Source organism: Grus americana, chromosome 2 (genome assembly GCF_028858705.1).
Source record: "Grus americana isolate bGruAme1 chromosome 2, bGruAme1.mat, whole genome shotgun sequence".
In the NCBI taxonomy this organism is placed as follows: Eukaryota; Metazoa; Chordata; class Aves; order Gruiformes; family Gruidae; genus Grus; species Grus americana.
In genome coordinates, this window is record NC_072853.1 from 113,070,649 (window position 1) to 113,087,912 (window position 17,264).

Sequence of the window (17,264 nt, forward strand, 5' to 3'; positions counted from 1 at the left end):
ATGGAAGTCTTGTCTCCTCATTAAATAAAAAAAATAAGACCTGTAGAAGAGGCATTTTCCTGCCACTAGTCTTTGAGGTTGGAAGTTGTAACATGAGCCACTGAACTTCAGCTCTGAGAGAAGAGGGAAACATCCTGTTCTAGTCCCTGAAAGTTGTCCTACATCTTGCCCACGAGAGAGAGCAAAGCAAGCAGACAGGGTGTGCCATGGAGTCTGGGAGGAGCAATGCTCAGCAGACATGGGGAAGTCTCAGGGTGGTTTGAAACGTCCAGAAGCTCCATGAAGGATAATACCAGTAGGGAAAAACAACCAAAAAACCCCCAACAAAACCAGGTCCTGCTTTGAAACCGCTCCCATAAGATACTTTTTGCAGTCGGTGAGGATGGAGGAGAATGAAGGCAAAAGCACCTTTGCTGGGCACATAAGCAATGATCTCTCCCTTGCCCCTCCTTCAGGGAAAATCCCCTCCGAAGTCAGGTTTCTGTCTAATTCTCTGTACAGCCCATTCCTTGCTCAGGGCGACCCTGACATGGAGCAATGAGGAGAAACAGCATCAGCTCTCGTGGCAGCGATGCCAAGAGAGGCCCCCACGGCAAGGCATGCTGTTCTCCTTCAAGCAGAGATCAGTACTTCCCTACTGCTGCCACCTGGGCAAAACCAAGATCCTCAGGAAACATTTGAAAGACAGGAGAAATAGTGGTTTTCCCCCATGTCAGAATCTCCTAACGTATTTTACACATTTGTTAAACAGGTCTGAAAAGAACTTGCAGGAGGAAAGAAAAAAAGGCACCTTTCTGTGCTGGACCTGCACATTAAACACTCGCTTCCAACTACATCCTCTAGCAACTATTACCATAACCTAGCACGTAGGAGAGAGTATAGCAGACACACACACACATCTGCACAAGTCAAATACTAACTGCAGAAACCAATTAATCCCCCTGAGTTACCTTAAGAGCAGTACACAGCTGACAGATCTGCTTGCAAGTACCAGAAGCTCCCAGGCTGGTTTCTGTAAAGCTTACACTCAGGTATTCCCTTTTCTACCCAGTTATGTCTCTTCTACACTGTATTTTTCTAATAATGAAAAAAATCTTCACAAAGCTGCTCTGCAAGAAGCCCTATTAAAGACGCATTCATCGTGTTGTGAGAACTTGCCATATCAATAGTATGTTCTAAGTACCCACAGAGGAATCATTGCAGTGAAATCGAAGCCATGCTGTGAAAAGCGACCCGAGTATCACCTATTAGCAAGGGCCACTATACCTGAAGTAAAACATTACTGTAGGCTCAGACTCCAAAGCTCCTCCCGAGTTAAATCACAATGACTGCTATTTTTCTCCACGGGCAATAAAAAAAAGCCCAAAATAAGCAGCCATAATGAGCAAGTGGCTTTAAAAGCAAAACCCTCAAGCTCCATTGAAGCGAATGCAGTTGACTGGGAAAAGAAACAGTTCCTCTCATTTGCCAAATGAAGGTCTCTCTCCCCTTGTTGTCGCTGCCAAGAGCTCTGACTTGCATTTTCTTCCACGTGATGAGGGAGTTTGGTGGCTGTAATCCCCTTCATCCGGATGGCCTGTCAAAGCTTACAGGCATTCCTTAAAAATAGAAGCAACCCAATGCTAGTTCAGCTAATTTAACAGAAGTTTCTACAAAATCGCATGGTTCTTTCACAGCTAACAGGCAATAATTCATGGCTGTGACACAAAATGGTCTGCTTCCTCTTTTGCCACCGATTTCACAGATGCATTCCTTGCTCTGTGTTGATACAGGCTGCTGTTCTGCAGTTATTTGCATCTCTCCTCTTTCACTTGATGCTATTTTATTAGCAGCTGGGGACGCTGATTCACATGCAGATCCCATTGGAATTATTACTGGCACCCTTTTGCTTTTGCTCACTAAGAGCTGAATGAATGAGATGCAGCACTGTTCTGTCACCATTACGGGTTCATACCCCAACTAGCTGCAATAGCAGATTTCACGAGAAAGACGGAGCAGACAGCTAGAAATTGTTTCAGGCATCTGTCTGATCTGCTATGTGCAAGTCACCATCCTACATAATACAGCCTGAAGAAGAAAAATCCAGGCTTTCATTGTAGCTGCTGCCCAAGGATTGTCTCCGAAGTGAGAAGATGCTTTGGGCTACAGCTACCCCCTTTGCCAGCCTAATGTCAAAGGACACCTGCGTAACTGCTGCCGGCCCGTGTACCTTCCTATTGCCCCTTCACTGCCCATTGTCTATCAATGACAAGTTATTGAAGCGATGACAGCAGCAGTCTGTCTGACCTGCACTTTAAGACTACTGAAGATACGGCAAGTGGCCTATTTTTTTAATGGGAGTATAGCATTTATTGTAAGATGCAAAAGTTTTCATTCGATTAGCTGATGCAATAGGAGAAAAGCAGAGAAGCCTCACGCATTCAAAGCACAGTTGCTGAAGCCACGCTCGATTTACATTGCTTCACCAGCAGTGTGCGCACATAGCCAGACACTGAAGGTAGCTGTCTCTTTGGGTTTGATTCCCCATCACTTCTAACGCACACACCATCCTCTTTACAAGAGGCAGTGGTGGGGAATATTAACTGCACCTCTGCTTGGACAGTGCTAAGAAAAAATGTCACATTATATGTAGCCCACCGTCTTGAAAAGCTCAGGCAACAGGGGCTGGAAACAGCAGCATCTTCTCAGCACATGGTTTAACCAGTTAATCAGTTTAATCAGTTTAACCCAATGTCCTTTTGAAATGCTGTTTGATAAACAGAGAGAAAACAATGAAAGACTTCAAGTTTTCATGTATTTTATTTACAGGCCGCACAATACATTTTATATACAAATGGCTTAAAATAACAAAGAGTAAGCAAGCTGAAGCATAACAGTTTGATTATTTTAAATTAGGTTGTCTTGAAATAACTCCTGCAATAAAGTATTCTTCACCCTGATAAGCAAAAGTTAGTTCGATTTTTAGTCAACCCAAGGTCATATCATTTTTAAATACACAATTCAAATCAGTTTTCTGGTGATTCCTTAATTTCATGACACACTTCCGCATATCTAGAACATCCCAAAACTATCAAGAAGGGAAATAGTAAAAATTTCCCCATGTAAATAACAGTGTTAACAGAATAGACTGGAGAAATGTTGTATGTAAAACACTTGCGTGTTTTATTAACGAAAAGAAGAACACAAGAAATACATCTGAGATTTTTCTCTCTTGGAAACAGAATTCATGGTCTGAGATCTAATTTGCCCGCAGACAAGAGGTATCCTATGTTACTTCAGTTTTTACCGTACAATTATCTATTAAACTTGTCCAACTGTAAACTTCACCAAAACAGAAACTGGCTCCTGCACCAAGCAAAAGGAGAAGAGCACTCAAAACTGTAAGAACTTATATTACAGCACTTATCGCCTCTGCTTCTAGAAAGCACCTCACACTACTGTGGTATGGAGAAAATTTAACATAGACCATGTTTTATGGAAACATAAGAAAATATAGAAGTTTGCCATTTAAAAATTATTTTTCCAAGAAATTATATTAACATTTAAGGATACATGTATTTTTACACCTCTTCCCTAACACTGCTTTTTCTGTTCAAGGTAACAACAACAACTAGCAATCCATGATAAAAGCTGTTTCCTTTTCCTTTGGCTGTTTTTAAGTATAGTCTAAGCGTTTTAAGTCATGGTCATAGCAGTCCAGTCGTGCTCGCTTTCTTCCTCTTGGTATGGCTAAAGACCACTTAATATAAATAATGAAGTACTTGCTACTTGATAGTCCATGATTACAGTATTTTGCTATGTTTATTTAGAAATACAAACACACAACACTTACTTTTTGATGTAGTGTCCAGGTCTCTGTAGCACACTTTGGAATTGCAGCACAGAAAATGTAAACCCAAAGGAATAGGGGGGAAAGTAACAAAAGCCACGGCTCCACAGAAAAATAATGCAGTTTTCAGAATGTCTGCTACTGCATCAAAAAAAAAAAAAGCAAGAACCACATGATGTAAAATGACTCACTCTGCCAAGTGAAATCTGTTCAAAAGGGTAAAATTCTGAACTGACATAAGCACCTCGCCATGTGATTTAATTCAAAAGAAATGTTGATAGATAATACACAGGTCCAATAAAAATGAACGTGGATCTATGGTCCTTAGATCCAGCCAGTTCCCTGGCTGCTAACCTGCCCAGACGCAACTCCGGGGCCAGGGGAGCGTGACCACAGGGAGAAATCCTCCTGCCGCCCCCTGCAGAGGGAGGGCAGAGCTCCTTACCCACATGCAGCCCCTACCTGCCTGGGAGGAAAGCTGTCAGCCAAAGAGCCAAGAAGATCCTCTGGGTTGCAGAGAAGGTAATCTCTTCAGAGTTATCACATATGGAAATATGTTAGCTTTCCCTCCAAATTATCCCAACACTGTTGTCCCAGGCAAATACAGTGTTCAAAGTCATGGGCTACTAATCCTTAAACTGAATTTGGGGAAAAGTCATTGTGCAGTATGCATCTGCCACAGCGTGCCAAGAGCTTTCTTTCTGATTCATCTGGAAGTCAACTGCCTATTGCATGTCGTTCTCTCTCCTCACAGTCAGGATTACTTGTGCTGGGGTTTTGTGTTTTTTTTCGTGGCTGAAGACTGAAATCCATTTTGGCAAAATGACGCAATGTCAGATTACTGCCAGCCCGTAAGGAAATGGCACTGTCTTTTACACGTGCAGAGGGGACTGAGTTCTCTGCATTAAATGAGGTGAACTAAATGACTTGAAAATTTACCTCCAAAAGGGAAGTGGCAGGAGACACAATGTCTTCCATGCATTTTTGTATTGGAAGTAAAATTATTTAGTCTTCTGAGATCTACCTTCCATTTGAACTTACCTGCTTTTTCAGCCAACTATCACCTGCAGTTACATTTGAAGTGCAGGAGAGTGACACCAGACTGCACATTTTTAGTGAAAGCAACTGCCTAAGAGCTTTGAAAGTCTTTTGCTTGATTCTGAAAAAAAGCAATCTGTGTGTATCACTGTGGGACTGGGTTTTTTTTAAGATTATTAAATAAAAAGCCTTAGCTGACACTGTCCATATCTAAATGACACTCAGGAGTTTTGCCTTTAAAATTTTACTAGCAGAAAAATGCTACAGGGTGTCCTTATTCAAGGAGAACTATCCAATGCACTGCCATTCACACATGAAGCTTCTGTTTTTCTTAAGCACAAACTATTCAGGTCATAAGTATTTGTTTCTGACCGAGCCGCTTTTATTTTCAAATCGCAGGATTTTCTACTGTGTCTAATGAAGGCAACTGCCAGACTTACAGGGACAACGTAAGCAGCATGACTCTCTCTCCATTTCTCATCTGCCAGATCCTCAAACACTACGTTGTTAGTGAAGTGAGTTTCTCCGTGCTCTACAATGTGGTAGTTAGCCATATACAACTAAAACAAAACAAAACACCAACAACTTTGGCTTCTATTCTGAAAATCCAAAAAGTCACTGACAAGACTACGTTTGTAATAGTGTAAGTAGAAATTTTACTTTTTAAAAAGTAATAATTAAACACTCAGTTACATAAGGTACCGATTTGTCAACTGGATAATCAGTTGGAAAATTGTTTCCAATATGGGCTTTAAAACATTCTTTTACGTACATGCAAAATATAACCATACCTCCTCTCTGCAGAAGAGAGACCACTTGTTGTCAAAGCAAAAAAAAACATGCTGGAAGTTGTAATTAATATGAGGAGTGGCTCTTGGTAAGAGTTTTAACTACAGTCATTTTATCAGTTGTTCAGAGAGATTCAATTCCAATATTAAAATGTTCTGTGGAATAGCAGATATAAAATTGATTAATTGGCACAATCACAAGTTTACAGAGAATTAGAACTAGTGTCAAATATTTTGCCGTTGCTTTAAATACTGGTCCTTTTTCCTTTGGTTACTTCCTATAATGCAGTATTTGTGGTAAAAAGACGACAGTGTCAGCTTTTCACACAAAGTAAACTAATTACTGCTGTTGACATTTAAGAGAAAAAACTATTTCATCACTTGGTAAGGACATATAAAGTATAGTTTATTTGGCAGAGGAACTAAAACACTTACTACAACTCCAAGAGGGAGCTGAGGAAAAACTACACTTTTCATTCTCCTCCTCACTTTCAAGGTTTCTCATGAAGTTCAATTTGGAAATTACGATTTCATCAAGATAAGATTAGGTCTCTAAATAACTGGCCCACCTGAAGTAAACAGCACAAGGTTATGACCTATTTGAGTTGCCTATTATTATCTGAAATTTTATGTTAACTACCTAGGTTTAGGTATTATTTTCATATCAATCTATAAAGTACTTCCAAATTTTTGCAGACCTTAAGCTTACATGTTAAGGCACTTACCATTCAAGTAAAACAGTTTTTATATAAACAAGCCTGGGAGATGGAGAGAACATTTTACTAGAACATCCATTCTTTTTTTTTTTTTCTTGAAAGAAAAAAAATAACATTGACCAAATATTTATAAAATTTTGCATCAAGAGAAAGGTTGTGTTTTATTATCTGAAATGAGCACAAAGTACACCTTCCACAATAACACTGAAAGCAGTGCAAAGACTGACAGTGACCTTTGACTAAAGGTAGTTCTGTAAAAAGAAAAATACCAAATAAATCAGTGCCCTGCTTTGATTGTTGTAAAATTTTTTTTTTTACATAAAAGTTGGTCCAAACTTACAAAAAAAGCACAAATGTGCATAGTTCAGAAGATCTGAAAGAGTGCCATAAAAAGCTGATGTCCCTAAATTTAGCATCCACTTAAAACTGCCAAAATACAAAATAAAATTCAGAACTAGAGTTTGTGAACATGTACAATCAATTTATCTAGTTTTCCGACAGCATGAGTTTTAAGCATTTTTAATTTTTCCTACTGTATGCAAGACCCTTTTCCACATAAAAATAAAGCTGTTGAATTAACATTATTCAAGTCTGTTGAATTGCTGCTTTAAACTGCAGCTAGGAAAAAAAAAAGTTTTTCCAGATAAAAATGATGTGCCTGAGGAAAAACAGATACTCAATATGGTAATCCTCTGCCTCGCCCTCTCACTGCAGATGTGCTAATGTGTCCCCTGTATCCTTGGGAATAGCCAGGTCCTTGGGCAGGAGAAGTCCAAGTCTGTCCATGCATGTGGCTGATGCCACTGGGATTTTCCTGTAAGTTACTTCCGTAGTTATAGTTGTGCATCTTCGTGGGCAAAGAGTGCGTACTCTCTGGCCCTGCAGAAGCGTCACCGCTGCTCCCCAGAACCGGAATTGGGCCCTGGCTGTATTCAAACCTATGGTCTTTATCTCCACTAAATAGCATGGGGCCAGTGTTGAGGTAAATGTCTCCATAACTAGTTACTGAGCTGGGAAAGGATTCTGAAAAGGCCGACGGAGGAGGGCCACCACCAGAGTGAGATGAAGCAGTACTGTAGTTATCCAAAGACTGAATATCCGAGTTTCCAAGGAAGCTCCTCCTTTCTAATGCTCCTGATGATCCACCTCCTATTCCATCGCTACCGCCATAATGGGCGGATGAGAAGGAAGATGATCCAAAGCTATCCTTGTAGTCTGGGCCTGTTACATAGGAGTCTCTAGCCTGGTAATCCACACTCGTTTGTACTGGCTCCTCCGTTGTCGCCTGAGCTTGATGCTGAGCAAGCAGCTGCAGAAGAGCTGCTTTCACTCCTGCGTGAGGATCTCCTCCTGAAGAGTTAGTTATAGGCAAATGCTGGTTCTCTGTCCGATAATCAAGGTCTTCATCAGTGAGAGGTGGAGGCTCCGGTGGTTCTGGGGGACGCTGGTCTGGAGGCAAGATCCGAGGGCGTTCTTGTTCAGGTGTTCGGTTTAGAAGCCTCATCTCGGACTGCCTAACCAAATCCTCTTGACCTAAGCAGATGAAAAATAAAAGCTTTGGAATAAAAATATACAATAACAACACCAGAAAGGAAAGGACTCTTTCCTGGAACAATACAGGGGGTTGTTACTTCAATTCTCATTAACTTATTAGTTAAATGTATTGGTAGATATTAATAATCTGTATTGGACGGATTATTTTGGAGAAGGCAGCTCATTTGCCTCAGGAAGGTGATGCAGGTTTCTCCTCAAAAGTAATATTAGCAGGCAAACAGTTAAAGAAAAATGGTACAAGTTCCTTAAAAGAAACCAAACCAAACGAAACGTCAAGCAACATATAAACACTAGAAAATTCAGAGAGGTATCAGAAAAGATTTGCAAATAGGGATAAAAGTCTTGAGGGACCAAAGGCCACCCGATTAAGGAATAGCAAAACTTAAGGCTAAAAAAAATTGAAGAAAAAAACCCACCACGCAGGAAAACCTCAAAAAACACCCCCAAACCACTTGATATATTTCCTTCAACAGCTGCAAACACCACAGAGCAGTACGTAAACCACTATGTAATAAAACTGAAATAGCAATCCAAAAGATCAACAACAGAGCTCTAAACTTTGAGACTATGGAATCCACTATTATACCTCAATAGAAACCTTCAAGCATGTGTTTAGGGACAGTTATGGGTTACCACTTACAGAATTTGACACTAAGAAATTGCTCTAGTCAGCATTAAAACCAAAAATAAAATACCCTCTCCCCAAAATAGGTTTTACCTAAACACAAAATTGGCAAATTCCACCCCTGAATTTGCTAGAGGAGATTGTCTTCTCCACCACAAACACCACTAAGAAAACCCCAAAGCCCCAGAATAATGATCCATGTAACTGCTTGATCAGAAATACTGTTGGCACTTGTGTACCTCTTAAGAGTGGGGATCATCTTTTGCTGTGTCTGCATGGCACCTGTTACAGTAAGACACAAATTCTATGATCCAGATGTCAAATGTGACAAAAATCAATTTAATCATCTCTCCTATACTCACACAGACTCATACAGTTAACATGCTAACTCTTTATCCACAAACTGTTGTGTCTCCACCGCTCAAGGTACCTGCTGGTTAGCAACAAAGACCTTCAGTACCTGCAGACGTGTATAATGACTTGATCAGATGTGGGTAGCCGGGTGCCGGAGATTCCACGTCATCCCGGCTGACAGACGCAGGAGTGGTGGGCTCTGGAGGCTGCCTGAGTTGTAATGACATTTCATTTCCTGATCCATTTTCTTTCTCCTCCAACACAAAATCTTTTTGTTTTGTTTGCTGAGCCTTTATTAACTGAGACAACAGAACAGCAAATGCACTCTGTACAGCTGCCTGGGCAGCATCAGTCTCAACTTTAGGCTGACTCAGTTGAGCAGGTGGTACAGGAGGCTGCGTGACGGTCGGCTGTTTTAGAGGCTCCTGTTCCGGTGGTGGTGGCGGAGGCGGCGGCGGCTGCTGCTGCTGTTCTGACTGTTTTTCACCTGCTGACAAAATTCCAGCAGGAAGATTTATTTTATTTAGTTGCTGCTGAGTCTCTGGGTTTACCTTAATATTCAACACTTGGGCAAACTGTGCCAAACTAACACTTGTTTTGGACTGTAGCAGGTTTAGCAGGATTGCCACTTCATTCTGGTTTAACTGCTGTCCAGTGCTTGTTTTTGCTAAAGACAAAAAAGGTGGTTTTTAAGTATTTAGAACTGGCATATTTCAGAAACTCAAAAATAAGACTAATCTAGCACGGCTGACATGACTGGCAAAGCATGGGTTTGGACAACATAGAAATGGAATGCTTTTACATATTCACTGCCTTTGGGGGAGTATCTCTAGGAAATGGAATAGTAAGATCCAATATAAAGAAAGTGACTTCCAAGGGGTGTGCACACGCACTTGGACAGATGGGAAACATCAAGCTGGAGCTCAATTTTCCACAATACAACTAAGCTGGGGCTTAAGGCCACCTGCTTTAGGCAGCTGTAAGATTTCCAATCCCCACAAAATTTCCTATCTTTGAGATATCACATCCCCCTGCAAAACACACTTCCAGTCATATTCTGGCCCATTCTAATTCAGCATCTGTATTCTACCACCTGCTCAAGTGACCAGGCTCTAGGTGACCCAGAAGCTGGCAGTATAAATGCAAAAGCAAGTGCTGAGTTTGAAGGACAAGAAGTCAATCACTCAGTAGCAGGAAAATGCAGGTTTGTGATGATACACAATTTCTTCAGTGAAATGGAGTTTACTTGCCACAAATAAGAGATTATGATGATGCAGGGGAATATGAATAAGGAAGTCAGAATATCAAAGTAGTTTCTTAGTTTCACACACACATTATGGTAGTTTATTTTGAAAGGAGAAGTGAAGCAGCATGGATTTCAACATGCCCTATGAGTAGATGACTTAGAGAAGAAAGTAGTTAAAAATTAAGAAATGAGCATGCATGACTGTACTGGCAGAGCCCGGGATTTCTTTTAACCCAGATCAACACGAACGCATTCTGTCCTCTTCTACTCCTGCCATTCTGCTAATTCACCAATATATTAATTCATAGCAGCTTCAAAGCCATGCCTGAAAAAATGGTCACAGGCAAACAAATCTTAAGTATTTGCCTTGCAAGACTAAGAGCAGCACAGCTGGAAACCACAACCCACTACCCTACTTGTGGATGTGCACCAGGATACAAGCACTTGGAACCTACTCCGGCAGGATCCAGGGACTTCAACGATTTTATATATTTACATGAATATAAAAATAAAACCACCTTTTATTTGGCAATACAGAAAAAAAATAATTTCTAATGCCTTGTACTGCTGGCTCTCACTCAGATGCCATGCTTAACAGTTGATTTTGTAACATCTGAGGGTGGTATGCTGAACATTCAAACTTCTCTCAGACTCTCAGTGAAAATTAAGCAGAAAAACACCAAACAGGGAAACTAATCTACCTCTTCCATACTCTTTGGTTAGTTTCAAGTCCATTCCAAGAGCAAACTGTTCTCTGGGAAACGTGGCAGTTTCTACCAGAACAGAATTATTGAGCTCTACATAACTCCTGTTAAATTGTAAGATGCAATAACCAGGGGTCCCATTCATGAATCAGAACATTAGCAATTGATCCAAGGTGTTTTTAACCTCTTCTTCTGGGGTGCTCAGAAACAAATGCAAGTTTTGTTTAAAGCATGCATTTGTACATAGAGTTCTTTAGCGTGCCTTATTGATATTATCATCTAAGGTGCATTATGGCTTCCAGAAGTGTTTCTCTTAATACAGAAAACACCTCTCTGCTGAACTGTCTAAGCTCCACTGAAAATTAAATTGTCGTCTACCTAGATATATTTTTCTATGTACATATGGGCAAACAGCAATATAGACCTGAATGATTCCTTTTCCATTTGTTTAGTTTATTTTACATGGTTAGTATTAATGACTAATAAATGTAGCAGTCTCTCATCGTGCTACCTGTTAGAAAAGCACAAAGAAAATAACTACTATGCTTTGGACTCTTTAAACTTCTATACAGTTTTCATTTGCCAGGGGAAAATTTTTTTAAGAGCTACAGAAAGCCATGCTGGAAAACACTGCCAAAACTTTACCCTAAACATACGGAGTGGCAGAAGCTCACAGCTGGCTTACAGTGAGAAACAGGATGAACAGGAGCAAGAGGCAATAAATTGCAATAAAATAGGATCAAAAGAACTATTTTATATATATCTTTGCACAGTCTATTTGGAGCTCTGCTCTGTTGTTAAATGAAGAGTTGATTCAAGATGGTTAGTATAAAAGAATTTTCAGGCCCTCTGAATGCATTTACTGTTTTTCTTCAGCTGAACTCCTGTATCAGTGCCATAGGATTTATGGTCACTTTGCACAATCAAACATGGTCTAAACTAAACTCATCAGGTATCCATTTGGTATTGTTACTCTGTATAGTTCCGTCATGATATGTAGAAATATCACTGAACTGCTGAGTATCTCAAATGGTGTCCACGTGGGAAACCATTACTTTACTTTTTATATTATATTCAAAAAATTGGTCTCCAAGCAAGATACTTCGGTTAAGTTTCAGAATTAATGGCTGTGCAATCTAGAGGTAGCTACTTCTTGTTATACCAGGTTTTGTGGGGTTTTTTTGATTTTTTTGCATTTATTTTTTTTTACAACTTGGTTCAGCCCCAACAACTTGGAAAGCTGAAGGCTAACATAACATGCAGAGGGAATCTGTTGCATTTGAAATGATGATTGTTCTAAAATCTGCCTTCTGATTAGTTATCAATACCAATAAAGCTCCTCCAATCTATGGAGATTGTGAGGAACTTAGAGCAGCAGCTAACTTGGGGGATTACAGAAGAATTTAGATAAGTAAAAGATAAAATCCCCTCAAAATACAGAGCAAGGTAGTTGCTCTGATCAGATTGAAAAATTAAGTAAAACTTAAAAGGAAAACCTAGTTTCCAAAAGCAAAGGTAAATCTTTTGTAACAAAGATTTAACTTACAATACTGTTCCTCCCTCAAGAATCCAGGAGACGTCAGTACTCTGAAAATAACATCTAAAATTTCTAGAGGTGCAATCCAAGTAGAAGGTAATTATAAGAACCGAAAATATTACTGACCAAGTGCTACACTAGAGTTGCCCTGAGTTTTGAGTTGGGAAGAAGTTTGCATGCCTTGTGGGGTGTTGGTTCTGCTCTCATCCATGCCTAGAGACAGATCCTTCCTAGGGACTTTAGTTGCTGTTGAGTCATCAGTCATGCCCATCTGCTTCTGTCTTCTGCGTTTCTTACTCCACAGCTCATGGCAATCTTGCCACAAAGGAAGGCTGCAAAGAATGATTAGAGATAATCAGTTTTATCCTAGAATTTTTTTTTTAAATTTATTTATTTATTTAAACCATGTTGGTAAAATAAATGCTCAAATTATACATAATGTAACTTTAGAAAGACAAACCTACTGGAACTTGGAAATACATCAGAAAACACCCAAAGCCAGCAAAATCTCAGATATGCTTTTTCTGGCTGAAATCTCTTCATTGATTGCCTATTTAATGTTTTTTAATGGTTGGACTTGATGATCTTAAAGGTCTTTTCCAACCAAAACAATTCTATGATTCTATTTCAGAAGCACGAGTCCCTCTGGCAGAAAAGGGGAACATGTATCTTATAATGAGAATCAGTACTACTTTATTGCATTCATACTTATGAAAAGCCTAATTATTTGTGCAATTCAAGACTTCAAAATCAATGCTGCACACTTGCTATAAAACAGAATTTGCAGAGTAACAGATAACCGAGTTATCAATATGAAAGTGGTTTTTTTCAGGGTCCAGGTGACCTTTTGTCTGCTTGTAAAAGTACTACTGCCTCATGAGTTAAAATATTTGTCCACAATATCAGACATGGCTATCCAGTATTTATAGTTGCACAGCGCAGACAACCAAGAAAGTAGGGGGAAAAAAAGAGTTCCAGGAATAAGTTGCAGGAATAAATAGCTCTTGACACTAGCAAAGTTAGGATACTAGGAAGAACAAGGGATATCCCAGTCCTTTAAGACAGACAAAAGCAGAGGCAAAAGTCTCCTAAGGAAGTCAGCTGCCACCAGTTCTGTCCTTCCATTACTGTTGCCTGCAGGCATCCCAATTCTGATTTCCTGGGGAACAGAGACTCATGTCTTGGATAATAGAAATAGTGAGATAGGCAGTAAAAATAGCGCCTTCTGTTTTCCTATTACATATTAGTAACTGTCTGAGTAGTTCCCTCACCCAGGAACATGGAAAAATGAGGTGACAGATGACAAGAGCCACTGGAAAGCCAGTTATGACAACTGCTTCCTTTAATTTCTCCCTCCGCACACCAGATCAAAGACCTGCCAGGTATTTAGTCAAAAACAACTAGAAGCAACTAAGAACTCATTGTGAGAAGTATCCTACGGTCCTTGCAATCAGCACTATCACTTTCTTATGTGAACAGCTATTTCTTCCCAAAGCAGAACTTTCTTCTTTCAAGAGAACAGCCAACACTTTCCTCTGCACTCTGTCAGAAGTGAGTGTGGTTCCTCTTAAATTTTTAAAAGGACACCAACAACTAGTTTGTTTTGAATTTCCATATATCAGCTTCTAGAATGGATGCACAACCAAGCCCCAGAAAAAAAAACCAAACCAAAACACAATGAACAATTTCTTCCCATTCACTTACTTTAAAATGCATGTAAGCAACAAGCTGTACAAGTGGTTCTGAGATTTTAACGAATAGTCTAAGATTGCTGATTACTGATATTCAGACAGTTATATATACATAGTCATATTCAGGCAAGGAAACCTCTTAGCCTCATGTATCAGGAGCATTAATAACAACTTTGTGCATGTAAAAGGTAGGTCTCAAAAGATTTTAAATAAAATTCTTAGATAAAACTCAAACATTTCTTCCCAGTTGGGAGCTAATTAAAAAGAAGCCAGTATAGGCTACCTTGAAGGTACAATTTACTCAAACAATATTAAATGTTCCATGTTCTGACAGCTATCTTAAGGGAAGAATGAAACCTGCAGATTCTATAATACCTTTTCATTGTTCTCCTCAGGGCCTGTTCCAGTATGATTTGTACTGATTAAAATAACAATTAAGTCACTGCAAAAACCCTACTGGACATTACAATACATTTCCTCTCAGAGAAACAGACAGGAAAAACCCTGCACAAAGTATTTCACTTCTCCTGCCTGTAAAACCAAGAATCTCATCTAGCACAGGAAATTATTTATGGTATTTCACTTTTAACTCTCAGGTACCTTTGAAGAATTCTATACCCAGTGTCATTCTACCATCAAAGAAGGCAATTCAGATTCACGGAGGACCCAAAAACCCTTGGAAAAAGTAGATGTTGATAAACAGAGGTAAAAGGGAAATGATGTTTTTTCAACATCAGAAACATTCATATAAGATTTTTTTTTAAAAGGCACTAACTCAGTAGCTAGTTCTAAGAATAACAAACGAAACAGTTCTTAGATCCCCACAACCACTGCTATTGTGGTGTAGGAGTCACTCAGTTGCACAATCATTTTAGTGCAGAATCACCATTAAACAACTGTACATATCAACATTTTTGTTCTGCCACAAGCTCCTTTAACTGAAACACAATGGGCTTAATGAAATCAGTGCATGTTCCCATTTCATAGAGGTAAGGATCATTACCAAAGGAAATGACTTACTCTGGAGGAGGCATTTTAGATGGTTCTACATCTCGCAGAAACTCGCACTGAAGAGCTTGTTCGGCTGTGCAGCGCTTGCTGGGATCCAGAGCAAGCATATAATCGAATAAATCTAATGCAGCTGGTGGGATGCTACAAAAGAGCAAAATGGAGAAAAGCATCACATTTTTGTTTTGAATCACACACTTCTCTGCAAAATTTTAATGAATGCATCCCTTCCAAAATAACTAATCATTAAGTCCTCAGATAACTTACATCCTAACAAAACCCACTCACAACTTGAGCTTGGTAGTAAGAGACAAAGATAAACTTCACCTTTTACTACCTATGCAAGCATATAAGCCAAGCTTTCTTTGCTTTGTGTGTTTAAATTGCTTGAAACATTGTCCTTACAAAACAAAACAAACAAAACTACAACCCACACCTTTTCAAGCCAATACTGTATTGTTACTTTACACTTTGGAATTTAGCACCCAGGGAGCTGCAGTTTTGATTGGTCTCTTTGCTTTAAGATATGTCTCACCAGTATGAACAGGATGATAAATTTCCCCTGAAACCCACAGTAACTGAAGGAGGGGAACAAACCCTTTAAAATAAGCTTACAGCTGTTTTCCATAACTTTCACATGTGGTATTTGCACAAAACTAGTCCAATGGCTGTAGTTTAGAGTAGTTCAGGTAACTCCTCTGTGTTGAATGAATTTATGACCCAAAAGACTGCAATGTTAACCAGACGACATATTTAGCTGTAGCCAGTTGTCCTCATAAAAACCAATTAAGTACTCTGGGCTGTGTTTTGGACAGGGACAACAAGCAGGTGTATCAATCATGGAAACCAAATGTTTCCTTAGGTGAATGGTGACAAGTGGCTGAAATTTTAGGGCCACCTTCCCTCTTCGTGAAGCTCCTATTAAATAAGGGTTAATACAAGCTCTGTGGGTATCATGGGAAGGATAAGAACCTAAAGCCATTTTTATTTACACTTAATCTATGTTCATTCTCCAGAAAATAGTGAAGTTCATAAAGTCTCCATGAAAACTTAACGCTATTAGTTTAGTCAACTGTAATTCTTCATCCTTACAAAGCAAACTCTTCTCTCAGTTTTCGACGGTACTGCTTCTTTGGTTTCATTGTGTTGAAATAAGCTAACTTTATAACATCAGGCCACACTGCTGGACAAGGACTCCCGCAAATTCGGCTGTACCAAAAAGAAGGGAAAAAAAAGGGTATGAGATCCAAAACCACAAGTGGGCACAGCTGTCATTTTATTCTTGCATGTACAGTGAGTACAAAAATAATTTTTAATGTTCATGTTCTTTTAGCTAAAATTTCTCTACTGTCCTATGCCCAACACCATTAAATAATGGTGAGTTGTCTACGAAAGGTAATCACCCTGCACAGATTAATCTTACTTTAAGACATCCACTGTTTCTGCCTCACCCCACCCCAGGCATCCTCCACACAAATGTTCTGAAAAACTTAACCAACTATGTCTGGACAATACTCCAGGTATTTGACTTGGATATCCCAAGTTTACAGTGCTAATTAATTTTTATGCCCTTAGCTTCCAATGCCAGTGAAGAAAGATACGCCAAATGACTTTTCACTGACAAATTTAAGACTAAAGAAAATTCAGTTGACACTGAAGACATAATCTTAGTAAAGCCGAAGGGCAGAAGCAAGATCCGACCACTAGAAAACCTGTGTATTTTTTACTTCAGTTATGAGTTTTATGTCTCACGCCTCATCTGTCTCCACAAATGGAGTTGCCCATAGTCTTATTCCTCCCCATCCATCCCTACACATTTTGTCCAACTGAGGATGGCTAAGTACAGGTTGACCAACACCACACTTCTGAGCAGAACTACTGAAGAGGCAACTTACCATACATGCAAGGTTTCAAACTCTAATGCTGGCAGTCATAAAAGGACGTTTTGCAAATATTTTTCCCTATTTCACTCCTCCCATTTATTAGATTTAAACAGTTAGTTTAAGAGCCTAATGATCTATTAGGCATGCCCCAACCAATCTGACTTTACACTGGTTGGGGTATGTAACTTTCAGGAGGGAAAAGAAAAATAATAAATCTATCTTTTCCTATCAGAATTTACTTCAGTTCTATCTTTGAACATCAAAGTTAGAAAGATAAATGTAGAATTGTTG

General features: G+C 39.4%; 1 protein-coding gene across 6 annotated transcripts in view; it reads right to left on the minus strand.

The window, feature by feature from the left end:
* Window positions 1-6,497: 6,497 nt before the first annotated feature.
* Window positions 6,498-17,264, minus strand: part of CDK13 (cyclin dependent kinase 13) — a 43,721-nt gene continuing 32,954 nt past the window's right edge. For 2 of the 6 annotated variants that reach the window (XM_054815780.1, XM_054815778.1), the window contains 5 exons: window positions 16,183-16,299; window positions 15,103-15,234; window positions 12,518-12,723; window positions 9,011-9,571; window positions 6,498-7,904 (listed from right to left, as the gene is read on the minus strand). In XM_054815780.1, coding sequence (XP_054671755.1) covers window positions 7,048-7,904; window positions 9,011-9,571; window positions 12,518-12,723; window positions 15,103-15,234; window positions 16,183-16,299 — 1,873 coding nt within the window. In that variant the 3' untranslated portion in view covers window positions 6,498-7,047. Of the gene's footprint in view, window positions 7,905-8,789; window positions 8,833-9,010; window positions 9,572-12,517; window positions 12,724-15,102; window positions 15,235-16,182; window positions 16,300-17,264 lie in introns of all 6 variants that reach the window. The other 4 variants (XM_054815783.1, XM_054815782.1, XM_054815779.1 and 1 more) reach the window with 4 other exon arrangements.